This window comes from Suillus paluster (assembly GCF_016628075.1).
Source record: "Suillus paluster strain FC165 chromosome Unknown EDB91scaffold_73, whole genome shotgun sequence".
Taxonomy (NCBI): Eukaryota; Fungi; Basidiomycota; class Agaricomycetes; order Boletales; family Suillaceae; genus Suillus; species Suillus paluster.
In genome coordinates, this window is record NW_024537633.1 from 46,462 (window position 1) to 72,853 (window position 26,392).

The 26,392-nt window shown below is 48.9% G+C and overlaps 11 protein-coding genes across 11 annotated transcripts; 4 read left to right on the top strand and 7 right to left on the bottom strand.

Annotated features, from left to right (window-relative positions):
- Positions 1 to 224: 224 nt before the first annotated feature.
- EDB91DRAFT_1157900 (uncharacterized protein) lies at positions 225 to 3,850 on the bottom strand. The gene is made up of 11 exons (XM_041319688.1): positions 3,804 to 3,850; positions 3,698 to 3,737; positions 3,518 to 3,636; positions 3,416 to 3,466; positions 3,189 to 3,366; positions 3,017 to 3,054; positions 2,715 to 2,960; positions 2,463 to 2,664; positions 877 to 2,399; positions 299 to 856; positions 225 to 258 (listed from the first exon to the last, which is right to left on the bottom strand). Exons 3-10 carry the CDS (start codon positions 3,629 to 3,631, stop codon positions 299 to 301), a joined length of 2,910 nt encoding a protein of 969 aa, XP_041172870.1. The 5' UTR covers positions 3,632 to 3,636; positions 3,698 to 3,737; positions 3,804 to 3,850; the 3' UTR covers positions 225 to 258.
- Positions 3,851 to 5,484: 1,634 nt separating this feature from the next.
- EDB91DRAFT_1157911 (uncharacterized protein) lies at positions 5,485 to 6,061 on the top strand. Its single transcript, XM_041319689.1, has 4 exons — positions 5,485 to 5,776; positions 5,829 to 5,885; positions 5,913 to 5,915; positions 5,945 to 6,061. The coding sequence occupies exons 1-4, from the start codon at positions 5,622 to 5,624 to the stop codon at positions 6,009 to 6,011; spliced, it is 282 nt and encodes a 93-aa protein (XP_041172871.1). The 5' UTR covers positions 5,485 to 5,621; the 3' UTR covers positions 6,012 to 6,061.
- Positions 6,062 to 7,843: 1,782 nt separating this feature from the next.
- Positions 7,844 to 8,567, bottom strand: EDB91DRAFT_1085542 (uncharacterized protein; the record flags this gene model as incomplete). The annotated part of the gene is made up of 3 exons (XM_041315909.1): positions 7,844 to 8,049; positions 8,198 to 8,316; positions 8,443 to 8,567. The coding sequence occupies 3 exons, from the start codon at positions 8,565 to 8,567 to the stop codon at positions 7,844 to 7,846; spliced, it is 450 nt and encodes a 149-aa protein (XP_041172872.1).
- A 1,479-nt stretch (positions 8,568 to 10,046) lies between these two features.
- EDB91DRAFT_1157930 (uncharacterized protein) lies at positions 10,047 to 10,680 on the bottom strand. The gene is made up of 4 exons (XM_041319690.1): positions 10,452 to 10,680; positions 10,342 to 10,399; positions 10,167 to 10,285; positions 10,047 to 10,107 (listed from the first exon to the last, which is right to left on the bottom strand). The coding sequence occupies exons 1-3, from the start codon at positions 10,604 to 10,606 to the stop codon at positions 10,217 to 10,219; spliced, it is 282 nt and encodes a 93-aa protein (XP_041172873.1). The 5' UTR covers positions 10,607 to 10,680; the 3' UTR covers positions 10,047 to 10,107; positions 10,167 to 10,216.
- A 1,187-nt stretch (positions 10,681 to 11,867) lies between these two features.
- Positions 11,868 to 13,924, top strand: EDB91DRAFT_1338900 (uncharacterized protein; the record flags this gene model as incomplete). The annotated part of the gene is made up of 10 exons (XM_041325639.1): positions 11,868 to 12,024; positions 12,072 to 12,282; positions 12,396 to 12,504; positions 12,624 to 12,675; positions 12,738 to 12,985; positions 13,041 to 13,154; positions 13,310 to 13,390; positions 13,443 to 13,548; positions 13,613 to 13,668; positions 13,712 to 13,924. 10 exons carry the CDS (start codon positions 11,868 to 11,870, stop codon positions 13,787 to 13,789), a joined length of 1,212 nt encoding a protein of 403 aa, XP_041172874.1. The 3' UTR covers positions 13,790 to 13,924.
- An 824-nt stretch (positions 13,925 to 14,748) lies between these two features.
- Positions 14,749 to 15,602, bottom strand: EDB91DRAFT_794658 (uncharacterized protein). Its single transcript, XM_041328419.1, has 3 exons — positions 15,384 to 15,602; positions 15,261 to 15,329; positions 14,749 to 15,207 (listed from the first exon to the last, which is right to left on the bottom strand). Exons 1-3 carry the CDS (start codon positions 15,546 to 15,548, stop codon positions 14,761 to 14,763), a joined length of 681 nt encoding a protein of 226 aa, XP_041172875.1. The 5' UTR covers positions 15,549 to 15,602; the 3' UTR covers positions 14,749 to 14,760.
- A 457-nt stretch (positions 15,603 to 16,059) lies between these two features.
- EDB91DRAFT_795203 (uncharacterized protein) lies at positions 16,060 to 19,735 on the bottom strand. Its single transcript, XM_041328420.1, has 7 exons — positions 18,814 to 19,735; positions 18,253 to 18,750; positions 17,996 to 18,190; positions 17,778 to 17,933; positions 17,448 to 17,726; positions 16,383 to 17,395; positions 16,060 to 16,326 (listed from the first exon to the last, which is right to left on the bottom strand). Exons 1-6 carry the CDS (start codon positions 19,652 to 19,654, stop codon positions 16,437 to 16,439), a joined length of 2,928 nt encoding a protein of 975 aa, XP_041172876.1. The 5' UTR covers positions 19,655 to 19,735; the 3' UTR covers positions 16,060 to 16,326; positions 16,383 to 16,436.
- A 1-nt stretch (position 19,736) lies between these two features.
- Positions 19,737 to 20,780, top strand: EDB91DRAFT_795340 (uncharacterized protein). Its single transcript, XM_041328421.1, has 3 exons — positions 19,737 to 20,028; positions 20,094 to 20,306; positions 20,356 to 20,780. The coding sequence occupies exons 1-3, from the start codon at positions 19,977 to 19,979 to the stop codon at positions 20,655 to 20,657; spliced, it is 567 nt and encodes a 188-aa protein (XP_041172877.1). The 5' UTR covers positions 19,737 to 19,976; the 3' UTR covers positions 20,658 to 20,780.
- Positions 20,781 to 22,427: 1,647 nt separating this feature from the next.
- On the bottom strand, positions 22,428 to 24,167 carry EDB91DRAFT_1059702 (uncharacterized protein; the record flags this gene model as incomplete). The annotated part of the gene is made up of 3 exons (XM_041314273.1): positions 22,428 to 22,754; positions 22,828 to 23,875; positions 23,944 to 24,167. 3 exons carry the CDS (start codon positions 24,165 to 24,167, stop codon positions 22,428 to 22,430), a joined length of 1,599 nt encoding a protein of 532 aa, XP_041172878.1.
- A 316-nt stretch (positions 24,168 to 24,483) lies between these two features.
- On the bottom strand, positions 24,484 to 25,748 carry EDB91DRAFT_1227755 (ubiquitin-conjugating enzyme/RWD-like protein). Its single transcript, XM_041321007.1, has 7 exons — positions 25,649 to 25,748; positions 25,577 to 25,588; positions 25,372 to 25,486; positions 25,219 to 25,314; positions 25,126 to 25,161; positions 24,838 to 25,070; positions 24,484 to 24,787 (listed from the first exon to the last, which is right to left on the bottom strand). Exons 1-6 carry the CDS (start codon positions 25,661 to 25,663, stop codon positions 24,895 to 24,897), a joined length of 450 nt encoding a protein of 149 aa, XP_041172879.1. The 5' UTR covers positions 25,664 to 25,748; the 3' UTR covers positions 24,484 to 24,787; positions 24,838 to 24,894.
- Positions 25,749 to 25,932: 184 nt separating this feature from the next.
- Positions 25,933 to 26,352, top strand: EDB91DRAFT_1059700 (BTB/POZ protein; the record flags this gene model as incomplete). The annotated part of the gene is made up of 3 exons (XM_041314272.1): positions 25,933 to 26,032; positions 26,092 to 26,137; positions 26,193 to 26,352. Coding segments are annotated over 3 exons (306 nt in total), but the record flags the coding sequence as incomplete, so codon positions are not given.
- Positions 26,353 to 26,392: the final 40 nt, after the last annotated feature.

Genomic DNA, 26,392 nt, shown 5'->3' on the forward strand with positions numbered 1-26,392 from the left:
TTGCCCTTAAATTATCACCACCTTTGTGCTTTAATAGTAGCGAGGAGATGCCCGAGTTCATCTGCCGAACATTCATGATCACATTCTAAAGTGTCCAATGTCAGTACTGACAGACACTCTGTGCTGTCCAGTGTACATATACTTGTTGTTACTCGTGTACCATTGCAACATCCCAAGGTTTTCCCCTTGAGTCACTTTCACCATCTAATACGCGATTTGTCATGCAAAAGCCGGCATCATCACTTGCAAAAACAGAAAGTAAGGTTCATATATCGTCGCTATCAAAATCCTATACCAACTATAGTCCAAAATGTGCAAAGATGATTCTCTGTCCCAGAGATAATCCACTCTGAGCCATTTCTTCCAAGGCATCATGCAACGCTCGTGCAGCCCGGGTACAATCTGGGGTCTCGGTAGAAAAGAAAATCCTATAGAACTTGTCAACAATTTCATGCGCCTTAGAGTCCTCCACGTTTCCCATCATTCCAACAACACTCTTGAATCCAGAAAACTGCAAGCCGGCAGCAAACTGGATGGTCTCGTTCTGCATCCATCTGAAACGCGATCCAAGCGATCTCGCAGAGAGGAAGGCAAACTCCTTTGGCTCGGGGCCGGCCAGGAGGATATCGGGAAGTGACAGCAAGCCGTCGCGCATCACAAAGGAGGAATTGAATGGTTTGTAAGCATGTTGTGTAGCATAAGCTACCAGATGAAACCATCCATAGTCGCCGAAGGCTTCGTCAGCATCATCCTTTGTTGCGTCGGGGAACTTTTTGAGGAAGAGAGATGGGGATAAGTTGCGTTTCACTATGTCAGGCTCCATTTCTGCCAACTCAATCACAGGGTATTCGACTTCCTTTTTTTCGTCGTTTTCACGTGGTTGTGCTTGGTATATATTGCAGCGAACTTCGAATATGACTCGGAGCGGTTGGCGGATTCGCATTCGCGAGCACGAACCAGTGACGAGATAGAGGAAGTGTAGGATGAAACATAAAGCTGCGGTAGTTGTGTCCCTTCCGGAGTGTAATCCCCTGCCGCATGCACCGGCAAGGTGGAGAAAAACGAAGTGGGGCACCACCATATTCGAGAGCCATGCCCCGGTGGCATTGACTCTTTAAAATGAACGATCACTGGGTAAACAACATCATCCCACAGGCATTTCAGTACCTCTTCCAGCTTGGCTTCTACAGATTCGGGATCTTCGGATACCGAAGAGGTGCAAGCTTGGAAAGTTGTCGACAACGCTGCGAGAGAGCTGAAGGAGATCTTCAGCTGTACGTGAAGCGGTTTGGGGTGCGCGTTAGACACGATGATGGCGTCGCATGATCGTCTGCTTGCGATGAGCATAATTACAGGCCCGTCTTGCGTTGCTTTCAGCAGATCAGATATTCGAGGATGCAAGGATGGCAGGCCCTCCGCCTCCCGTATTTCATGCACTTTTGCATCAGGTACAGCGGCACTTTTGAGGTTGGAAGCCTCTTGCGAAGTGTCTGGTGCACCGTTCACAAACAAGTGCAGCTGCTCTACTTTAGAGACCTTTTCCCCCCCTTCTTCGGTGGTATGCCCTTCTTCGGTGGTGTGCCCTTCTTCAGTGGCGTGTTCCTCTTTGCTGGTGTGAGACCGCGCAATATATGCCCACAGCAGCTCTCTCCCCCACTCCAATAACTCCACGGCTTTGTTCACGTCTTTTAGACAAAGTGCCGTCGCTGCCGCATCAACTGCAAGAGAACTCGAAAGATGCTCCACCGCCCATGACAAGGTGTGCGTCGCAGATATATGCGATTCCAATAATTGGAGAGACGTCTCGTACGCCTCCAGCCTGAACTCGTCCTGCCCCACAACCTTTTCGGTAATCCGAGCACATGCCAGCGCTATCTGCAGGCGGCATAATACACCACTGGCGGCATTGCTGAATGATTTCTTGTACCAATATTTTGCGCTGGAAATGGAATTTGAATTTTTATCTGTCATATGCCTGGCTATGTCGACAAGGCTGAGGTAGCTGGAACCTGTGAAATGAAAGGGATCATCGGTGCCGACAGATCCCATGCGAAGGCGAAGGCGTTCGGTCGCATCCAAATTCTTGTCATCTCCTTTCTCAGTGCCAATTTGAGCGATGGCTACGGTAATTTCAGGGAGTAAAGTTATGGAAGTAGGCGAGAGCGAGGCGAGGGAAACATGGTACAGCTGGATGGCATCATTAAGGCCATGCTGGTTCTTCTTGGTAGTGAAGAGTTCAATGAGCGCTTTTGCTAGCTTATCAACCGACTTCCAGCATTTTTCAGCGTCTGAAAATGCAGGCTGCGTATGTGAAGGTACCAATGAAGATAAGTTGTAGACGTTTGCGCCATCGAGATGTGCGGAGTATATGGAAGTTTGACTAGACGTTTCGCGAGACTCTACATGATAGAAGAAATTATGAGTTTCAATGGCGCGTGTGCAACACTACCAGTATGCCTTACCTACAGGTAGGCGAGCTTCAGCAAATTTGAGTGCTTGGGATGCGACCGGTCGAAGGGATGGGAGCGACAGCCAACATTGTAATATAAATATCCAATCCTCGTCCTGCACGTCTTGTGACTGCGGACGCTCGGGTGTCCCTCCGTCCAGGATGGTACGAACGAGGTTGTTGCAACGTTTCCAAGGCATGTCGCCGGAAAGAACCTATCATAGCTTTCACTGCAATCTGTTTGTTGGACTCTCGACAAGCTCACCTCAAACATGATGCAGCCATAGGAATAAATGTCACTTGAAGGAGATGGCATATATCTCTCCTCAACCCCTAGGGAACTCGTTCCATCTCCATCTCCGTCGATTAACTCGGGCGCTGACCAGCGCAAGGCTCCAGGGTGCTTCTCGTGCACACGGAGGTAGTCAAATTTTTCACCCATCTTGACCATGGATGATAGTCCAAAATCGGCGAGGCATGCTTGACCTTTTTCGTCGATTAACACATTGAACTGTCAAATACACCGTTTCATTTGCTGGCGTAACCGGAGTCCAGGGTTAAACTTACGCTCGTAAGGTCTCCGTGCACCACAGATTCCGAGTGTACTAGAATCGCAGGAAATCAGCTTTACTGCGCTGAATAGTGTCAATCGTGTGGCACTGACAGTAGTGTAGGCCGTCCGCCACGTTATACAGCTAAATCAACTGAATGAGAAGATAGATGCCAAGGAAGCTATAACCTACCAGAAGGGACTTGGCTTGACTTTCGACGTGAGTCTGGAGATAAGAAGTTAGTGTCCCATTAGGCATCCAAGGCGATACCAAGGACACTGGTGAATAATGCGTGGTTGAACCTAAAAGTGGAACGATGCATTTATGGCGCATTCTCTTCCAAACACCTATCTCCCTCCACAGTGCCTTCAAAGACGTTTAGGAACATCAGAACAAAGAACAAGTAAATTCATACGTCAGGATCGTCAATCTCATCAGCTCGCACGCGAAACGCCTTGATCGCCACCTGAAAGTATGTCACAATAGCTCGTGATTCAAGCAAAGTCCTGAAACATACGTCCACTGAAGGCTGTTCTCTAGGATTATAGGTACACTTGTAAATGTCACCAAATCCGCCACGTGCTACCGGATGATCGCGTTCTTGATGCGGCCTGGCAATGAACCTTGTCATATCATCTGGTCGGGAATGTCTGTATCACTTTGAGCTCGAAACCAAGATCAGCACAGAACGACAAACCATCAACAAAAGAGCCCGAAGCATGCAAGGCCTTGTGAAGCTTACATGAGCATGCGTACTGTGATTTAGCTTTTCAGACATACACAAGTTGTACACAAGGTCTTACATTGCGACATATATGTAAATATATGCTTCGGGCAGCATATATTCACATATATGGTTCAGGCTCTTTTGTTGATGACTTAGGTTTGGATATGACTTGATTATCGACAGGAGTAGTCATCAATTGTCGTGGGCTCGTGCTGTGCAGACAGGTTGCACTAGTACAAGGGTAGAGGGCATGGACTGCATGGATCTGGCGCTTTATATCCGGTTTGTGAATAGAGCAGCGTCAATCGAAACCTTATGAAGATGCTGACACGCAGTGCCTTCACGATATGAATGTTCAACGTGAGTATGTAGTCATCAAGCAAGTACTTACTATAGCGTTTAAATTTTAAACAGCTCTGAATCCCCACTTAGCATTACAACGCCTCCCGATATAACGTGTACTTTGCGCCTGTTCAGCCAAGAGTTCTGATAGAAGGAACACTTACAGACAACTGCAGTACTAGCGCTAAGATAAGTTTGCCCAGCCTAGTATAATCTCATACTGAAACCGTAAGCCTGTCAGTTTACATAAATTGAAAGAATTCGGAGACGGACTGAGACTGTGCATTGCCACATGCAACCCACTGAACATTAAGCGTGGTGAACGCGGGGAAGGTGTGTGTTACACGTTACATCCATACAGACCTATGGCGCTCAACAACTACCTACGGGCACTGGCCTGAACCCTTCATTTCTTTCGGTCTGTCTTTGTTTGTTCCTATCACGATTGCGCACGTTTGATGATTATATCCACAGTTCACGTCATTGACTCGCTTTGATGCAGTGGGGCCCAGCAGCGCGGCTTCAACAAAAGAGCCCGAAGCATGCAAGGCCTTGTGAAGCTTACATGAACATGCATGCCGTGATTTAGCTTTTAAGCATACACAAGTTGTACACAAGGTCTTATATTGCGGCGTATATGTGAATATATGCTTCGGGCAGCATATATTCACATATACGGTCCAGGCTCTTTTGTTGATCAGTGACAAGGCAAGTGTTTTTTTGTCTTACGGATTCCATTTTCTCAACGTTTTCTTATCACTAGCTTCTCGGAATCAGCCTACTTTGGCTCTCTGGGTCTTCTGATGGGCCATCGTGCAACCCTCCTGGCCTCTACTGGTACGTAATACATCCTACTCCGAGGTCTTGGTAACCACACCCAAGCGATAGCCATCTTCAGCCTGGTATCCTCCACCGCCCCATATCCTCGGTAGAAAGCCCCGGCCCGTCCGCGATCGACATCAGCCTTATTTATGATCCTGCTCATGCCGGACGGCGAAGACGACCCTGCATGTCCACAATTGTTAACAGACCAAATTACGGAGCGGCTTTCTAACAGTTTCATACCCGGCTAGTAATCGGAATATCTAACACATTGACTTTTCAACCATACCATAAAAGGTTCCGTCTTGTTGACCACGGACCCTGTGCGGAAGGCCAAAACTCAAACGTTGCGCAGGAGCTATGAAGCGACCGTGATGAGCTTCATCGATTGAAGGATGATCATATTACGGAGAGTATTGTTTGGGAAGTCACAACGTCCGATGAACGTGCACATATCTTACGAACAACGCGAAGCCAATACTGGCAAGAACCGGAAATTCATTCGTGCGCACCACCCCATCGTACTGCACATTTCCCTTCCACATCAACTTCTCATCACGTTCACAGTTCTTCCTGAGTCTGAGGAGATTTTGGCCCAACTGTTTTCGCCTAAAGTAGGGCGTCTGAGCAGCCAGGCAAGCAATGCCTTTACCTTCACACTGGAAGTTTCGGACTTAAAATACCTGCCTGCTACTATGACTTTGCCTCATTCCCTTCCACAAACTCCGTCATGTTGACATCCCGCTCCATCATGTTTGCGCTGTTCAGCTTCCTCGTTGGCGTCAATGCGTGTGTGCAGTGCCCATCCGCAGTGCCATTGAATTACAAGTCTATGGTCGCGCTCCTTACCAATACCATCCCAGAACGCATACTTACAACTTGCCTGTGCGTCGCACCCACACATTATCATTGAACAAAGTAACTGATACGCCAGCAGTTACGACCTCAAGAGTCAGGGTAAAACCGGCAACCCAGTGTTATGTCACTATTACACCGTAAGTGCTTTTTGGATATTATGCAGCTCATTATAACATGCTAGCGATGGTATCAGTTGACCGGCAAGCTTTTAAATGGGTATCCGAATTGTCCGGCTACAGCAAATGTGAAGAGTCACTGCTGAACGTGACGTGAAGAGGTGGGGGAGACGAGACACTCGACAGGAGGAACAATGTTCGTGTATTTTTTTTTTGAATTCCTGTTTATTGTCCGTTGAGGCGGAGCCCTATATCAGACAATACCTGCTGTAGGTAATGTGTCCGTGTGTTCATGCTATGTATGGAAAGAGTTACAATGATAATGGTTCAGGCCTCAGGCGCGAGAACAGAAAGGCCAACTGAAGGCGATTGATAAGATAGTACATACTGTGGATCTCTCCTGGCTGATGTTCTGCTCATTCTTCTTCCTCGAAGCCGGGTGTATGCACCATCTGTTACGAGAATTTCCAAATAGTCTTGTGTTGCCCCGGCCAGTTGCATCATCCCAACCCCCTATTAGAATACTCCTCTCGGGTGGTGGCGAGTACTTGCAATGACCCCGGAAATCAGCCTATCAATGTCATGGTAAACGATGCTATTCTTATACTCCTTCACAATACCTTACACCATCACACCGCAGAATTGATGATGGATCCGAGAAACTTGCGACTGGGCTCGGGATGGTGTGTCGTCACCTCCCTCGACAGCTCTCCTTCGCCAGCTAAACGTGAAACTGCGCACTCGATCCAACGCTTCCGTCCTTCCTACACGGGTAGGGAAGGTCACAGTCCAAGGCTCAAACGCAAATGTCCGTCAGATGAACGGACGCTAATACAAAATCGTGTCGTGGCGATCAAGACAGCATTGAGACAGCATTCTGTGCTGGGTAATAGAGCGGTGAGAGGTACACATAAAACAAGGAAGAGACGTGTAATGACGGGAGCAGCCAAGACAATCGCCATACCATGGCATAGTTTTGGTTAAAGTTCGTAGTCACAGTTTGGGCTAAGGCTTGAGAGAAGGGATGACTGAGGTCTGACACGGCAGACTGCTAAGTCACTGCCCTATCTATACATTCACGATCATTAATGAACCGATGAGCCCTTGTGTAGGGATGCGGCTCTTCCATACTGACCTTTGCGCTGCCTATGATTGAATGTAGCCTGGCAATGGTGCTATCCCACTTAACTCAGCCCGAAGCAAACCCATCGAGGCTCATAGAAGGTCTTGTATGTCCTGGCAAGCTCTGCAAGGGATATCCGCTCTAACAATGATTTAAAGCTCGAACTTGGCCCTAGGATTTGACACGGATGGGAGAATATCTTCAGGAGGATTTCGAAGACAAATAGAGCTGGATGGTATCGGCTCTACAAATTCTACTGGGTTAACAACCATAGAACTTCCGTCATTGATGCAATAAACAAGTACAGCGTAACTGTACCATTGCAGTCTTGGAACGGCTTGGGATTCCAGTACGGTTTCCACTGCTCTGGCAATGGGCCGACAAATTTCATCGCCTGATATATGAGCGAGCCATTGTGGCAATTGCCCTGTGAGATCATCTCCTCTGAGAATGCTATCTCATATATCTAAGACGCGATCATTTCACCACCAGAAGGAGGGGGCTCAGTGTTTACCGTGCAGGCCATTGACCAAACATCGCTCGGCAAACCCCACTCATCTTCAACTTGACCGTCGGATAGCTGTAGAACGCCAACTCAGGGGGCTGGATGACAGGTGCCATTTCTGGGTGCCTGAGGGGCTTCGCATCCTGTAACCGAAATGTTGGCATTCGATAGGTTAGTTGATAACTACAATACCCAGGAGAGGGTGACAAACCATTACCGTAACAAAATCCATAATCTCCACGACCAACTGCTTATTCAGTTTCTCTGCGAAGCGTCTAGGAATAAGATGTATGATCGACGACACTGACACGAGATACATCGGAAGAGAATCATTTTGTGCTGAGTGGTCATCATGGTATCACAGGAAGTATGCTTGGCTCCTCCATGAGTTCCATCATTTGATCCCTCCGTGTATTGGTCGATACCAGGTATTTTGAAACCGGTGTTCCCAAAGTGCAAATCTGGATCATCGGTGCGATCAAAAATTGTGGAGGGTATAGAGGCACCACTGCCGTCCGCCTACCGCCGGGCACTACTGTTTCCTGCTGAAGATACGCTAGCCCCAACATTAGGTGATAACAGACACTGCGCCAATGTTGGTCAAGGATGTCTTCGGTGCGAAGGGGGTATAAAGATCTAACTACGTATATCATGAGCACCTAGTGCGTTCCGTTGGGGCCCCATATTTGAAAGTCATCGCGTACTTGTCTGGCTCCTGAGTCCTGGATGATCGTGAAATCTAGTGTTCCGCCACTTTAAGACGGTGGTGTCTCTGTTGTTCCCTGTAAGATCAGCAATGATTATTTTCAGCGCCACCCAACGGCTGTGAGGACATTCAGAGCGTGAATGAATCAACAAAGTCACAGAAATGGAGCTGACCTTGCTACAGCATCTTTGGCGAGCTAGACAGTTGAAGATCCATATCCTAGCTTGTGGAGAATTCAGGTACCTTAGATTCTCCTGTGTAGGAAATGTGTCCCCCAAGTGTACCAGGTGATACCCGCCCAGGCTTATATATTCCACATCTTCATCACCGATGAAAGTACAATTGGGTCCAGGGGGGATCCCTGTCATGTTGAAACGCAACAGAAAAATTCAACCACCCCCCAATTGTCATCATCATTGTAATTCAAATAAAAAGCTGACCACAAGTCCTGTTTGCCTAGGCACCATGCATAATCAAGAGACTATGTAGTAGTTACCGAGCAAAGAGAAAATGAGATCTAAAAAGAGATCCCCCGACGACACAAGCCAGTAGTGCAGTAGCAAGGTCATCATGTCCTCCGAGTTGCAAGCAGAGCTCAAAGATCCAAGGGCGGCAAAAATTTGATAACCAAAGAATGAGGGCGGTGCCCTCATAATAGTGGTTAAACTATTAAGAACAGATACTACACTTGATCTAAGCCAAAAGGCCAGAGTGGTAAGGTTTCAAGTCGTCGAGAGAGCCCTTTTATATAGACAGAACCCGCGCACGGGCCATCGGGTTCGTCCGGTCCTAATAGAATGTCAGCTATGGAAGTTCTATGGCCGTTAACCTAGTAGAACTTGTAGAGCTGATACCATCCAGCTCTATTTGTCTTCGAAATCCTCCTGAAGATATTCTCCCGTCCGTATCAAACACCAGGGCCAAGTTCGAGCTTGAAATCATTGTTAAAGCGGATATCCCTTGCAGAGCTTGCCAGGACATACAAGACCTTCTATGAGCCTCGAAGGATTTGCTTTGGGCTGAGTTAAGTGGGATAGCACCATTGCTAGGCTACATTCATCATAGGCAGCGCAAAGGTCAGTATGGAAGAGCCGCCTCCCTACACAAGGGCTCATTGGTTCATTGATGATCGTGAATGTATAGATAGGGCAGTGACTTAGCAGTCTGCCGTGGTCAGACCTCAGTCATCCCTTCTCTCAAGCCTTGGCCCAAACTGTGACTACGAACTTTAACCAAAACCATGCCATGGTATGGCGATTGTCTTGGCTGCTCCCGTCATTACACGTCTCTTTTTATGAGTACCTCTCACCGCTTTGTGACCATCTGTCACATAGTGTGTATACCACCTATTACCCAGCACAGAATACTGTCTCAATGCTGTCTTGATCGCCACGACACGACTGTGTATTAACGCGGCCTTGTTTAACTTGACTTTAGCCAAATATTGTGAATTGAGGAATCGAGTTCACTTATGTACCCTATACAGTCAGTCTCTCGTTCCTCCTCGGCCTCTCAAACTCGCCGTGTTGATGCGGTTCCTGAACTCCGTCCGTTCATCTGATAGACGTTTGCGTTTGAACCTTGGAATGTGACCTTCCCTACCCGTGTAGGAAGGACGGAAGCGTTGGATCGAGTGCGCAGCTTCACGTTTAGCTGGCGAAGGAGAGCTGTCGAGGGAGGTGACGACACACCATCCCGAGCCCAGTCGCAAGTTTCTCGGATCCATCATCAATTCCGCGGTGTGATGGCGAGGTATATCAGCCAGAAGAGCTCCACAGTATGTACTATCTTATCAATCGCCTTCAGTTGGCATTTCTGTTCTCGCGCCTGGGGCCTGAACCGTTATCATTGTAACTCTTTCCACACATAGCATGAACACACGGACACATTACCTACAGCAGGTATTGTCTAACTAGGGCTCTACCTCAACGGACAATAAACAAGAATTCAAAAAAAAAAACAGTAACATTGTTCCTCCTGTCGGGTGTCTTGTCTCCCCCACCTCTTCACGTCACGTTCAGCAGTGACTCTTCACATTTGCTGTAGCCGGACAATTCGGATACCCATTTAAAAGATTACCGGTCGACTGATGCCATCGCCGGCATGTTATAATGAGCTGCATAATATCCAAAAAGCACTTACGGTGTAATAGTGACATAACACTGGGTCGCCGGTTTTACCCTGACTCTTGAGGTCGTAACTGCTGGCGTATCAGTTACTTTGTTCAATGAGAATGTGTGGGTACGACGCACAGGCAAAGTGTAAGCACGTTGTCTGGGACGGTATTGGTAAGGAGCGCGACCATAGACTTATAATTCAATGGCACTGTGGATGGGCACTGCACACACGCATGGACGCCAACGAGGAAGCTGAACAGCGCAAACATGATGGAGCGGGATGTCAACATGACGGAGTTTGTGGAAGGGAATGAGGCAAAGCCATATAGTAGCAGGCAGGTATTTTAAGTCCGAAACTTCCAGTGTGAACGTAAAGGCGTTGCTTGCCTGGCTGCTCAGACGCCCTACTTTAGGCGAAAACAGTTGGGCCAAAATCCCCGCAGACTCGGGAAGAACTGTGAACGTGATGAGAAGTTGATGTGGAAGGGAAATGTGCAGCACGAATAAATTTCCGGTTCCTGCCAGGCGGTATTGGCTTCGCGTTGTTCGTAAGATATGTGCACGTTCATCGGACGTTGTGACTTCCCAAACAATACTCTCCGTAATATGACCATCCTTCGATCGATGAAGCTCATCACGGTCGCTTCATAGCTCCTGCGCAACGTTTGAGTTTTGGCCTTCCGCACAGGGTTCGTGGTCAACAAGACGGAACCTTTTATGGTATGGTTGAAAAGTCAATGTGTGTTAGATATTCCGATTACTAGCCGGGTATGAAACTGTTAGAAAGCCGCTCCGTAATTTAGTCTGTTAACAATTGTGAAAAATTGTGGTCATGCAGGGCCGTCTTCGCCGTCCGGCATGAGCAGGATCATAAATAAGGCTGATGTCGATCACGGGCAGGCCGAGGCTTTCTACCGAGGATATGGGGCGGTGGAGGATACCAGGCTGAAGATGGCTATCGCTTGGGTGTAGTTACCAAGACCTCGGAGTAGGATGTATTACGTACCAGTAGAGGCCAGGAGGGTTGCATGATGGCCCATCAGAAGACCCAGAGAGCCAAAGTAGGCTGCTTCCGAGAAGCTAGTGATAAGAAAACGTCGAGAATATGGAATCCGTAAGACAAAAAAACACTTGCCTTATTACTGATCAACAAATAGAGCCTGAACCGTATATGTGAATATATGCTGCCCGAAGCATATATTCACATATACGCCGCAATATAAGACCTTGTGTACAACTTGTGTATGCTTAAAAGCTAAATCACGGCATGCATGCTCATGTAAGCTTCACAAGGCCTTGCATGCTTCGGGCTCTTTTGTTGAAGCCGCGCTGCTGGGCCCCACTGCATCTATTTTGCGTCGGGATCTATCATTAAGCTGCATGAAGAAACATGCACATAGCTGACGTTCTATTAGGACCGGACGAACCCGATGGCCCGTGCGCGGGTTCTGTCTATATAAAAGGGCTCTCTCGATGACTTGAATCCTCACCACTCTGGCCTTTTGGCTTAGATCAAGTGTAGTATCTGTTCTTAATAGTTTAACCACTATTATGAGGGCACCGCCCTCATTCTTTGGTTATCAAATTTTTGCCGCCCTTGGATCTTTGAGCTCTGCTTGCAACTCGGAGGACATGATGACCTTGCTACTGCACTACTGGCTTGTGTCGTCGGGGGATCTCTTTTTAGATCTCATTTTCTCTTTGCTCGGTAATCACTACATAGTCTCTTGACTATGCATGGTGCCTGGCAAACAGTACTTGTGGTCGACTTTTATTCCAATTACAATGATGACAACAATTGGGGGTGGTTGAATTTTTCTGTTGCCTTTCAACATGACGGGGATCCCCCCTGGACCCAACTGCACTTCATCGGTGATGAAGATGTGGAATATATAGAAGGTTACAAGCTAGGCGGATATTACCCGGTACACTTGGGGGACACATTTCTTACACAGCAGAACCCAAGGTACTGAATGCTCCACAAGCTAGAATGGATCTTCAACCGTCTGGCTCGCCAAAGATGCTGTAGCAAGGTCAACTCCATTTGTTGATTCATTCACGCTCTGAATGTCCTCACAGCTGCTGGGTGGCGCTGAAAATAATCATCGCCGATCTTACAGGGAACAGAGAATCCGCTGTCTTAAAGTGGCTGAACACTAGATTTCGCGATCATCCAGGAGCCAGACAAGTACACCATGACTTTCAGATATGGGGTCCCAGCGGAACGCACCAGGTGCTCGTGATGGACGTAATTGGATCTTTATACTCCCTTCGTACCGAAGACGTCCTTGACCAACATGGGTGTAGTGTCTGTTATCAGCTAGTGTTGGGGCTAGCGTATCTTCAGTAGTGCCCGGCGGTAGGCGGACGGCAGTGGTGCCTCTATACCTTCCATAATTACTGACCGCACCGATGATCCAGATTTGCACTTTGGGAACGTTGGTTTCAAAATACCCGGTATCGACCAATACACGGAGGGTCAAATGATGGAACTCACGGAGGAGCCAAGCATACTTCCCGTGATACCACGAGACCATTCAGCACAAAATGATTCTCTTCCGATGTATCTTGTGTCGATGTCGTCAATCATACATCTTATTCCTAGACGCTTCGCAGAGAAACTGAATAAGCAGTTGGTCGTGGAGATTATGGATTTTGTTACGGTAATGGTTTGTCACCCTCTCTTGGGTATCGTAGTTCATCAACTAACCTATCGAATGCCAGCATTTCGGTTACAGGATGCGAAAGCCACTCAGGCACCCAGAAATGGCACCTGTCATCCAGCCCCCTGAGTTGACGTTCTACAGCTATCCGACGGTCAAGTCGAAGATGAGTGGGGTTTGCCGAGCGATGTTTGGTCGATGGCCTGTACGGTAAACACTGAGCCCCCTCCTTCTGACGATGAAATGATCGCGTCTTAGATATATGAGACAGCATTCTCAGAGGAGATGATCTCATAAGACAATTGCCACAATGACTCGCTCATATATCAGGCGATGAAATTTGTCGGCCCATTGCCAGAGCAGTGGAAGCCATACTGGAATCCCAAGCCGTTCCAAGATTGCAACGGTACAGTTACGCTGTACTTGTCAATTGCATCAATGACGTGCATGTTTCTTCGGGCAGCTTAATGATAGATCCCGACGCAAAATGGAATCAACTGAGCACGATGATGATGAATTGGACGAGGGTATCATCGAAAAGTGTAGAGCAGTTAACTTACAATTTACATGTGTGTTCATCCTCGCACACCAATCATAGGTCGCTGGATCAAGTTATGATCACGTTATACAAAGGTTTTGGCAAACAACCGCCTCGGTTCCAACTTCAAATGTTGTACACCCACACAGTAGTGCGTTATAAAAATGATGCTAATGCACCGTGTACTGCACTAGAATATGCGAGCACATCCAGGAATTGGCCAGTCTATGCGAGGTCTGCGCAGATCTCACACAGACTGGCCAAATCCTTGACTTTCTGGACGAAGTGGGGTTGACTTCGGAATGATGTGAGGTCCTGTGACAGTGTTGTCACGAAGGGATCCAACGCCGGGAGTCACGGGACCAGCTTACTCTACGATGAACTCCTTCTCTAAATCCACTGTCATTTAGAAATACACATCGACAGAAATCGCATGATTTTCAGGTACATTATGTATGCGGAGAAGTGAGCATAAATTGGTGATGTAATGCTATAACTTGACCGAACAAATAGATAGGATATATGAGGGACCATTGAAGATAACAGAGATACGATCAGCAACCAAGCTTACCGCCACCATGGAGGAAGACCAGACCCAGACGTCCCGGGTCCTCCAGGCCTCACATAACCACCGCTACTCGCACTACTTCTCAAGTCCATTTCTCCATCCATGTTGAGAGATCCGAAATGCTGAGCAGATGACCCTGCATTGGGATTCGCGGGTACATGAAGTCGGTTCCCCAAAGAACCAGAGCCTACGTTCATCCGCGATGTACCGTGAGAAGACTGTATTTCACCTGTCGCCAAAGAGTATGTGTCTAGTATATTAGATGTAGTAGATGATGATGACGACGATGATGAAGAGGAGGATGAGCTTGCGGTTTGAGGAAACACTCCGCTGGATGCGATACTAGACGATGGAGGTGCTCCGAAGGTGCTTTGCGTAGCTGGCATGGGATGATGAAAGCCAGAGGTTTCACTGACGAAACTCGTCCGTCTAAAGCTTCCTTCGTAATCCACGTCCATAGGAGAAGACGGGGGACGTATGCCGTTATCCAGCGTCGAATCAGGCACTCGTCGAGCACTTGTTCGATTGGTCATTGACCCAAACCAAGAAGTCGGGCGGGAAAGTGCTGGGCGACTTGGCACATTCACATTAGGACGAGGTCCGTTGACGTTCTGGACAGGTGGGAACGGGCGGGGAGCCGTACCGCTCTGAGCTGTGCTTGCAGTTGCAGTCGAGCTAGGGGGGTTGACGATAAGGATCTAGGAACGGTGAACCGTGGGATTGGTCAGGACGGGGTGGGTGGATGTGAAGATAGTGGTGATGGTGATGATGGAAATGGGTACCTCCGCCGTTGAACCTTGTCGGCTCGGCAGGGGTAACAGCATTGGGTTGTACACGGGATAATGATTGCTGCTGGGGACCGCTCCCTGATTGGGCGTTGGACCCTCGGCGGGCGCGACCAATCAATTCACTCAAACGCAAGGCAACAACCCCAGAGGCAGAGTCCGAGCTCGATGACCGGCCGTGATTGCCACTTGCTCCCACTTCAGGTTCTCTTGGCCCTGAGCCACTAGTCCCCGCACTTGTAATCGTGCTTGTCGGACTGGGCTTATACGGGCACTTCGGAGAGCCCTTGACTTTCTTGCGACATACAGGGCAAGTATTCGCGGTCCTGAGCCATTGCTGGACGGGCAATCCGTCAGCAAGCGAAAAAGATAGAGGAAGACAAAGCACACCTCCAAACAAGCCTTATGCAACCAATGGGTACATTCGACGAGCTTCGTAACAGGATCGTCACGCCCATACTGAAAAAGGATAATGAGTACAATACGTCGACTGAATGAATCTGACAGACGCACATCATCCAAACAAATCGGACACCTTGTCTCACTGTCCTCCTTCGCCCACGCTTGATAAGTCCCTGTCGGAAGCGAAGCAATGACATCGGACGGCGTAGCCTTTGACCGAACCTCGCCAAGCGTTTCACCCAGCGACAGCAATCCCTCATACGAAGAATCAAACATCTCATCCGGCTATACCCCAGAACACAAAAGATAAGCAAGATCCAGCAAACACAATACATCACGCACCATATAATCGCCCATATTCCTCCTCGCCATCGTCCGAAACATTGATCTGATACGAGTACCCTCCGTTCTGGACGCACCGCGTACAAGGCCAGCCCGCTGCCTCAAAGTACGGATGGGCGTCCGCTCCTCTGGTGGCGCCGCTTCTTGCCGAGGTCGGTCTGTACTGTTTCTATAAGGATTGATATGGGTGCTCGTAGCAGAACTACTGGAGTTAGAATTGGATGACGATCCCGAGTTTGTCGGAGTAGAACCATTAATGAGTGAAGACCGCCAGGGCAGCAAGGTATGACGATTAGGATTCCCAGGCTGATGAGGCGGAGGAACGACACGCCTAGCACCCAAATCAGACCGTTCGTTATTGGTACCATACCGATCCACCATATCACGAATTGCTCTCATCCTATCAAAGTCGCGATCCCGTGCTTGAATAAGCGATTCCCAAGAAGATGAAGATTGGGGGCCAGGGTTGCGCGCGGGGGCATCTCGTCTACTGCTGGTCCAGAACGGATCAAGAGGCGAATTTGGACTGTCTGGTTCATTCAGGCGATGCCTCGTAAGAAGATCATCGCTTGCTTGAACTCTCAATGGAGGGAAACGGTTCCGCGCAGCAGTGAACACGCTATTAGGCGTGTCATGAGAGTCGCTGCCAAAACCAAAGGGAGGTGCTTGAGCAGCAGGCTCTGGCATTATATGCCTCGAGGTAAACCGTGCGCTATAGTATTAATGAAGTTCAGCAAATGCTTTGATGAGGCCATCCATAGCACAGACCTCGTGACTGCTGTGTGTTCCCTTCCACGCCTTGGCTGCACAAATAAGTCAGTGCTAAATACGTACCACATGTGATTTACAAACGGAACGCACCAGGACGCCAAAGTAAGAATCCATGTCATCGCTATCATTATCTTCATCCGAGTTTCCGAATGAAAACGTGGTAGAAGAAGAAAGGGTAGGCTCAGGGACAGGCACGCGAGGATTACTACGCCCCTGGCTGGCCTGTATCGATCTTCGTAAGGAATCGCGGTATATCCCAGGTGGGAACATATCCAAGTCGACGTTGCTAAAAGGATGGGATCTTGCAGACGTATCACTAGTAGACACCTGTGCTCGTTCCGAAGAGATATGCGGCGGAGAGCGGGAGCGCGCAGCACGCAAAGTATGGAGCGGTGGTGTAGGTGAGCGGTACACATACGGCGGCTGCGCGTCTTCCTCCGCTGAACTTCGAAAATCCGCGACCTCGGCAAACACGGGGTCAAAGATGTTGTCGGGTGAGTCTTCAGAAGAGATGTGGTTATGATCTCTTGACGGAGATCTGTTATTCCCGATTCTTGCCTGGGGATGTCTGTGTTCGGACAATATCTCTGCAAATCGGACTCTCTCCCTTTCGTTCAAGCCTCCTCGTGGCAACGGAGGTGGCACAGAACTACTGAATCCGAACGGTCTTGATGGAGGATCGCTGGGTCGACTAGACACAGGAGGACGAGATGCGTTGGACGAAGAGTCGGCTTGAGTGGCTATGAGGCGCCTCAAACGAGCAGCAGCAGTTAAACTTGGATATCCTGGACCGTCTCGAGGCGATACATCAGAGTTGGGACGTGAATTAAACACTTGGGAACGAAGTTGCGCCATGGCATTGGTACGACGATGCTCCGCAGCACTCTCCGATACTAAAGAGTTGCTAGACACCGTCGTGGCGGAAGTATACAAGCGGGAGTGAAGGCGGTAGCGAGGCGGAGGTGGAGGATTGGGCTCAGGTCGGGGAGGCGTCCCGGACAACGAACGAGCTGATCGAGAAAGATGAGTGGACATAATGTCGATGAATGCGCTGCACTTTACCAGTTTCTACGCCACGCTCGAGCAGACCGCGGGCATTGTGAAGACCTTGGATGATATCACGTACACTATCGGGATGGGAGGTGTCATCATCATCGTCTTCGCCGGCAATGTTATAACGGTTACGACCCATCACCCTGCGCCTTCTCTCGTCAAATAGATCAATGGTATCCTCTCCATCGAAATCCGTCAAGAAACGGTCAAATGACAATTCTGGTTCGTTAGAATCTTCAGCTGTCTGCTCTCTGGCAAACGTATCGAAAGCCTCCGAGAGAGGGCGAACTAATGATATTCGTAAACATCAGTAGTGAAGAAGAAATACAAAAGTCATACTTGAGTTGCGCGAGCGTTCGATAGCCGCCCTAGTACGTGTAGTGAACTCTTGTAATGAGCCGGAAGGTGGCGGGTTGTTGTCGTCGAATGTGTTCGAGGTACCCTGGTGCCGTTCCTCGTTAGCAACGTAGAAGCGAGAAATGGAGTCATCAAACGCTGGAAACAAATTGTAGCCATTAGTAGATAAGATCATCACTCATGTTGGACACAGCACCAACCAGAGGATGACGTCGAAGTACTTGCTAACGTTGTCATACTTGAGTTACGCGAGCGTTCGATAGCCGCCCTAGCACGTGCAGTGAGCTCTTGCAATGAGCCGGAAGGTGGTGGGTTGTTATCCTCGAATGTGTTCGAGGTATCTTGGTGCCGTTCCTCGTTAGCAATGTCGAAGCGAGAAATGGAGTCATCAAATGCTGGGAACAAATTGTAGCCATTAGTAAGTATGATCATCACCCATGCAGGACACAGTACCAACCAGAGGATGACGTTGAAGTACTTGCTGACGTAGTACGCGCAGAACTCGTGGATCTCCAGTCGGTATCTGAATGAGCACTACGCCTTGCGGCATATGCCCTAGTACCAGGTACTGGTTCGAAGACGCTGTCAAGGAATCCTGGGCGTGTGACTACATCTGGGGATGGCGCGGCAGGCGAAGAGGGACGAGAGGAAGCGAAGGCAGCCCATGACAAATTGGATGAGCTAGAACCTGACCCTTGATGGACATCTTGCCTGCCGTCGAGTCCACTTAGGGCATCAGTATTGTTTCTTCCAGGTTGCAGGACTGATGGTATGGAAGCGACCGATCCAGTGAAGCCGCTGGTAAACTGGTCAGATTCTCTGGAAAATGTGGCCGTCCTTGCTGATGAAGAAGCTGATGAGGATGTGCGGTATGACGGATGAGGAGGGGTGGCCGATGACGATGTAGAATTGGAAGCATTACTTGATGAGGCAGTATAGCCGGGACGTGATAAGACTGTCAGCGAGTAATATGTAATCAGTGGTGATATGTATGTAAACCGATCAAAGAGATGCCTACCATCTGATGTTTGGAAAGATAACGAGTCACCCTGCCTGGAAACCGCAGCGTATGTACCCGCAGACGCAATGGAAGTTGTTGCATCTGTAGAATATCGACGTCGGCGATCCTCCCCAGATGTCTGTGACTGGCCCGGTGAAGCTCCAAAATGAGTCCAGTCCCAGCTATCAAATGCCTCGGTAGTATGGTTGGATGATTCGAGCGGGGAAAGTACGGGAGATGGGGCAGGGAGCCAAGATGGGGTACGTGAATGTGAACGGCGGAGGGCTGCAATATGACTATCGAATTCGTTGAAACGCTCTATGGAGCTGCTAATAGTGTCATGTGTTGTGGTAGATGATGCTACTTCTGGCACAGGTGTGGGACGTGGGATCTCCAAGGCAAAACCAGAGCCATCCGACATGACCTCATCCTGAGGTTCGGTGCCCGGTAGTGCAGGCGATGGTGAGGTCAAGGTGCTCGTAGTAGAAGCAATTGAAGCAAGCTGATAAGTTGGTGATCTCCTGTTCTGATCAAGAGAGAGGTTATGGTCGTTGGTAGTAGAGCTCTCGCTCAGCGAGGTACTCGATCGCGCTGTACTGTATTCGGAGGACCTGGAAGAATCTGCAGAGCTATTGCTAACAGATGAACTGCTGGTACTCCTTGCCCTCTTGTTTCTTTCGTTTCCGCTAGTGTTGCTACTTGAGCCCGCCGGGGCATTATGGGTTGCTGAACCACTGCCGCTGGCTTGGATAGCGCTAGACATTGGGGGACTTGAATCGTAACCAAACTGTTCAAAAGTCCGTTTGAACGAGGTCCCATTTGGAGAGAAAGAGACATGTAGAGGATATTCTGAAGACATGAATGTAGTCCATGTACAAGGTCCACAAGGAAGAACAAAGGAAAGGGGAGGTCCTAGTGACTTCTAATAATTAACTCCCACCCTTAAACGAGCTTGCAGCCGCGTCCTTCCTTTGTTTTTAACTTCTCCGATCATCGTCATCTAGTCTCAGCTCATCGCAGGATTCAATGTACAAATACATTATTACTGTCAACGGAACGACATGAGGAACTACAACGAGGAGCTATTACCTAGAATAGCTCTGTAGTCCGACCAGTAGGGACGCTCCATTCTACATTCCCATTACGCTTGATTCTGGGGCACCTAAACCCGCACAAACCGGATGGCGGGACGTTCGTTCTTGCAGGCGGCAGCCAACCTATGGGTTCCAGCTGGTAGCAGTGCGGTTTTTCATGGTTCCATATGGGATTCCTTACATGTTGTTGCTATTACTGCACAGGAATCGGAGTATTCGCAAGAGAAGTTAGAACACGGTGCGGTGTCAACCGGCAGGCCACTGGCAACACTTCGCGTGCTCATTCATTTGCGTTCCCAGTCAACGGTCCACCAAGAGACAGACTTTGCGCTATGCTTGTTACATCCAACTCGTATCATTGTGTTTGTCGGTGTCAGACAGTAATCACTCATTGCATTATGTATCAGCTTCGTCATGGTGCGTACGTCATAAAGTAATCAATACACAAGTAATTTAACAAACCCAGTGCATAGTACATATGTACACCGTTCATTTTCTTTAAAAGTCCACACTGCTGTTGCATCTCGCCAGGACATGCCAACGTGGCAGGGCGTCACGATTGCAAATGTACACAGCTCTGCTACGCCTTCAGTGGACTGCTCGACGAAGAATATACCATGCTCTGTGAATAGCATGACAACGGTTTCCCCAATCCACAGTCCTCGCTCGCGAGCTGCGCAGACTGGTGGGTCTCGCGGCCCGCAATATCTTGAATTTCTGGTATTCGCTACATCCTCACGTCAGCACAAACGTCCATGTACAACTTGAATTCTGACAACTCACTCTTATGTATCTGGCGACAAAAAAGGTAAGCACGCTGACAAGAACAAGTGCTATTCCCGTAAAGGAAGCTGCCAGGATTATCCCGATCACACATACCCTCAGAGAGGTTTCGTTGATAGTCAACGTGAAAGTATCCGAAACCCTGTTGCTCGCTGTAGGTGCCGTCAGCAAGGTCCCAGTAGGCGCAGCGATCACTGGATACCATACATGAAGTTTACGCGATGATCAATGTTACGCAGACTTACCGCTTGTCACCGATGCCGATGCCGTGGCGGTTGCAGATACTCTTCTCGACTCCTGCATATTTGAGGAAAGATCCATAAAATTACGACTGCTTGCCGTAGTAGAATCCGGGTGAGCCCCCAACGTTCTGAAGGAAAATCCCTCAATCGACAAATGCACAATAGAGGCGGGATTACATACATCGTGGCAGATGATTCGGCGATAGATGACCGTCGTGCTATATTGGACCCGGATCCAGCAGGTGCAGCCAGGATAATAATGACGGTATGAAGTAACAAGAACACCATTAAAAGTTTCATGCAGGGCAGGCTCATTGATCTGGGGACTGATCTTAGGCGCATTCATGGCTTCGCATCCGTCGGCTTTTGAACCTGCATGTGCGACGAACCTAGGACTATGGGTGGCGTGTTTGGGGCGGGAGTTGATAAGCTTTCCACAGTATCACTGGCATGGCATGTCGGTTAACTGTCGTAGTAGCTGTCGCGCTCTGGAGCACTCATACACCCTACTTATACTAGGGGTCCTGGGGTTGTGTGAGAAATTCCACTGAGGTAAATCTGCCACCCTATACTGTCCCCTGCACATATCTGATCAGTTTCTTCCTTGGAAGCATGCTGTACACCAGACCACGGAACTCGAGAGTCAAAAACGCAGATCTACTGGATGTGGCATCTCCCTGATTTGATATTCGATAGAACGTTCCATCACAAGACGTCAGTAAGTATCAGCATTCTAAACTCGACCAGCCGTGGATATCGGCACAATACACTGAACCGCGGACTACTCATAATAAATTAGGTTTGCACTAGTTACACATTACTGCAGTTGAACGTCACCCCAGATTTTGACGCCTTCGCTTATGTTTGACGCCTTCCTAACCACAAGCGAGCGCTGAGCTGGTGACATGGTTTTCCCATTCAAACGTTGTTCAAGACACATGTGAAGGATTCCACATGACCAACCTCTGGTTCCTTATTGTCTAGGCGAACGACATCATCACTCAGTACCGCAATACATCATTGCGGGAGAGTGATGTCGATGAAATGTACACACGTCATGGGGCGCCGGGAGCTAGGCCTCGGTCTATCATTTACATTACCGTTGCGCCACCTGCTACAATTACCATAACCTTACTGAACCTTACCCATGACTGATGCTGCCGCTGAATTCGAATCTCTCTGCTGTTCTACTGTTCTCCCCTTCCGTATCGGGCGGAGTGTTCCGACTAGTTCTAGATCCTTCCTACTCACTATACAGCAACAAGATACAAAAGCTATATAACTTTCAGTAACGAGTCTAGAGATGTGTATACAAATATCTCTATGTACACTACCTGATGTGGATACGATGCAATGTGAGAAGCCCTATATATTGACAAACAGCCAAGCCATGATGGGTTCAGCCCCATCGAGACGCTGTGTAAAATTACAATGCCCATGAGAAGAAGAAAAAAAAAAGACATGCATACTTGCAAGAAAGTAGTAAACCGTTGCGCCAACAAACACACCCCGATCAGAACGGCGACCGCGACGACTCCCACACCTCGGGGAACGCGTACCACATAGCTGGCAGCTGATACAGCTCAACATCCCCTCCTTTCCTCCGACTGACCTCGAAATCCAGCCACGCATCCTGGTAACGATGAGTCCCTGTGCGTTTCCTATACTCAAACCCGACTTTGCCAAGCAATTTGAGCCCCATCGCAAGGGCCTTGGCGCCATCTTTGCGCACTGTACGCCAAGACTCCAATTCATCGACATCATCATACTCTGGGAATTGCATGCAGATGCGCAAGTCTCGGAGGGAAGACAGAGTGGATAGGGGTTCGAGGAACTCTTGCTGCGGCGATCACACATGCCAAGATCAGCCCCAGTTTAGCATAGATCTTTGATCATGTTTGAGGGACACGTACCCAGCCCGATACTGATTTACCATCGTGGTAACCACATCGCTCGATCTCTAGTATCTGAAGGTGAGGGCAGTTGGAGGAGATGGACCAACACACTTCGGGTGTGAGCTTGTCTTCGATGATAACGCGCAAATGCTTGAGCTCACAACCGCTCGCGGCAATGTCCGTGAGCACGCGGTCAACTTCTGCTTGGCCAAGTGCAATGGGCCAGCGTGGAAGCTCTACGATTGCGAGAATGGCTAGCCGCTCCAGAGATGACATGTGATTGAGAACTCCATCAAGATTGCAAGCGTTGGATATGGCGAAGTCGGTCAAAGTGGAGAGCTTTGCAGTGTGTGCCGGATCGGGAGGATCATCGCGCCCAAGGATGTGGAACTCCTGCGCTTTGCTTTGCGCGAAGAGGAGTCGCAGATCCCGCAATGCACCCATGCGTGTAAGGACGCTGAAAAGCTGCACATGCGCTGGAAGTTCGTAGGGCTGTGTTACTGGAGCATGACCGGTGAGCGCAAAGGTTTGTAAACACGGCCAATCTATTCTGGATAGAGCACCGAAAGAGCATATACTACCGGACAGCTCGAGATGCGTGAGGTGTGCCACGTTCATCTTGACAAATGCTAGGGAGGCTTGCGTTTCTTGCATTTGCCTCAAGGTGGGATGCGAGCGATACTTCCTCCTCCAATCCCGAATGAAGTACGAGATGTCAGCGAACTTTGGGTCTGTCGGTCCATCACCGATGCGAAGTATCTGCCCAACAGGCGTGAAGGAAATCTGCTTGAGCACAGCGGGGGAGATAGACGTTATACCTATTTGAAGCGGCGTGTCGACGAAGGTGATGATGCTGAGGGATCGCGAGAGACCCAGGGATTGAGAGAGGGATCGAGGTATGATGAAGGGGCACCTTAATGACACCTTCGACAGCTTGGGCATGTCTGCGATCGCCGAATTTAATTTGCCCAGGTCGTGAGGGATATAATTACCATCTATGTCCAGCGTTCCCCACTTGAGGCGGGTGGGTTCCGTCCATTCGTCAGGCCATTCCAACTGAAAATGCCTTGGCGTCGAAAATCACGGTGAATTTTGATGCTATGAGAGGGGGGAAAACGACGATGACGAGCTTACCTGATGTAGGGCCAGAGGCCCTCAGGGAAGAAATGAAGGCCGGATTCCTTGTCACCCTTGGATTTATGAGGCCACCGCACCTCAGAAAAGAGGAAGGGGAGGCACGACTCGCGGAAAGATCGAGTTGTGCTGGCAAGGTTGAGCAGCGCAGATGGTGCACTTTCGTTACTGGACAACAGATCGTTGATAAGGATATGCGTTATGTCCGCGTTCAGGATCGACATGACGGGACGAGAGGAGTGTATCGTATACACGGTGTAAAAATTTGGGGAAGGTATTGGAACTGATCGTGTTGGGTGCGCAAGGCGATTAGAAGCCTTGTGACCTGAAGTAAAAATTTCTGGGTGCAGTGAGGCAAGAAGACAGGTGGTCAGTACCGTTCATTCTGAAGCCTTGTATGGGTGCTGTAACGTACAGACGAGGAACGGTAACCGTGAACTTGACACACAAGTTTGGTTATGATTACGCCTTTGAAGGCAGCTCTTGCTATGTTGGTGGTTGATCTTGAAGCCCTAGTTGTGCCATCTTGCCTGTAAATATGGCGCAAGTTAGTCTGAGAAACGCCCAAAGGACTGTCAGATCTATCGTGCCGAATTCGCAGGCTCTAGACCTAACCGAGACTTCCAGGTCTAGATCAACCAATTTCGGCCCAAACCTTTTTCATCGGACCAAATACAAATGGTGCTGCCCTTACGAGTGACTTACGCAAAAATGAATCAACATGAGTGATCACGGCAACTCCCCTTTCCTGGACGCCACGTCTAATTTGATCTAGTGGGCGAACCCAGGCGAACCCCCACATCCACGCCGAATCAGAATAAGAAGCGTAAGCTTGAAGTCCTCGCTTCATGTACAAATTAACTGCCAGGTTATGGTTTGCTATAATCAGCTTACAACACTCGTGCCTTCAGACCGTCATAATTTCCAAATACTCCATCGGAAGCCAAATTATCAATTGGACGCATACTTCTCAGTCCATTCCCTGCTGACTCTTTGTGCGTCCTTCTCATCCTCCTTGTAGTGCTTGGCGACATCGGTAGCCAGTGGGTCGTCAGGATTGGGCGCACTCAGTAAAGCTTGTATAGATAACAAGACTGTCCGGATTTGCAATGCGGGGGACCATTTGTCTTCAAGGCGGTGATGTTCAAATCGGCAAGGACCAGCACGAGGTACCTGACGCACCTTTCAGAATATCTAAACAGATTCTACCCAGTTTGTCTGCGGGAGTGAAACATATTTAGATTCCGCAGGCACAAGGGCAGCCTATGAGCTCACCGATGTTTGGGTGGTATATCTTTGTGAGAAATCGCACCTTTGGGGGACTCATGGGATATTCCTCCGGTAGGAATAGTTCAAGGTGAAACACGCCCTCTAACCGGACGCTTTCAGCATTCAGATAATGCATCATCTATAATCTCGACGGCTTACGTTGGAAAGGACTGCCATCAGGCCCTTGAATCGTTACATCAAAGTAACGCAGGTTGTCCTCATGCGGCGCAGCAGTGATTCCAGGCGCGGGGTCTGCGACGAGGCGCTCAGTTTCCTATGCGAAGGAATGGAGAATAGATGAAAGAAACATAGTCAGGGATGCGGCTGACTACTGAGAAGATGCTGTAAAAATGGCTGAACACACCTTGATGATCCGCTAGATAAGTACAAAGGTATATCAAAACATGTTAGTCGGAGAATTATATTGAACGCCTACCTTGGGAAGAGCCATATCTAGGGCTCAAGGGCGAGTTGTACGCGGTGGTAAGACACTGAATGAGATGGAAATGAGATTGCCTGCAGCGGAGCCACCTTGGAATCCGTTTACGGTGTCTTATTCTCACGCCTGACAGTCACTAGTCGTTGAGTGGCGTGGCTTCAAGGCAACACACAACGGCGAGCTCATAATGTCCAATGATGTTCAGATGAATGTACATGTGCGGATACTACCACGAGCTTGTACTGACGGTGCTCTAGGACACAGGCGCTGAAAAGCAGGATGATTGGGTCAAGATCACCAGTTCAGACGGCTACTCCTTTCTCGTGAAGCGAAGTGTTGCTGTAACTAGCGGCACCCTTAAAAACATGCTTAGCGAGGACAGTGAGCTCCCATTCATTTTGGAAGTTTTGCTCTGGTATCTGAATTATTACGCACTGCAGGCAGTTTCAAGGAGGCAATTGCCAACACATGTCCAATTAGTGAACGGTGAGTGCCGACCCGGCTAGGAAGCCCGTTCTGTGTCTTCTGATCGCTAAAATAGCGCCGCTGTGGTGGAGAAGGTCTGTGAATACATGTCCTTTAGGGCCTACTACGAGGGGCCTGGATCCAAGGAGGGCGTTGATGTAAATGAGTTCACCGAACGCATACCGCCTGAGGTGGCCCTGGAGCTGTGTGTCACATTGTTATCTGTTCCATTATGACCTGAATTAACGTGAGTCGATTAGGCTCCTCGCGGCTGAT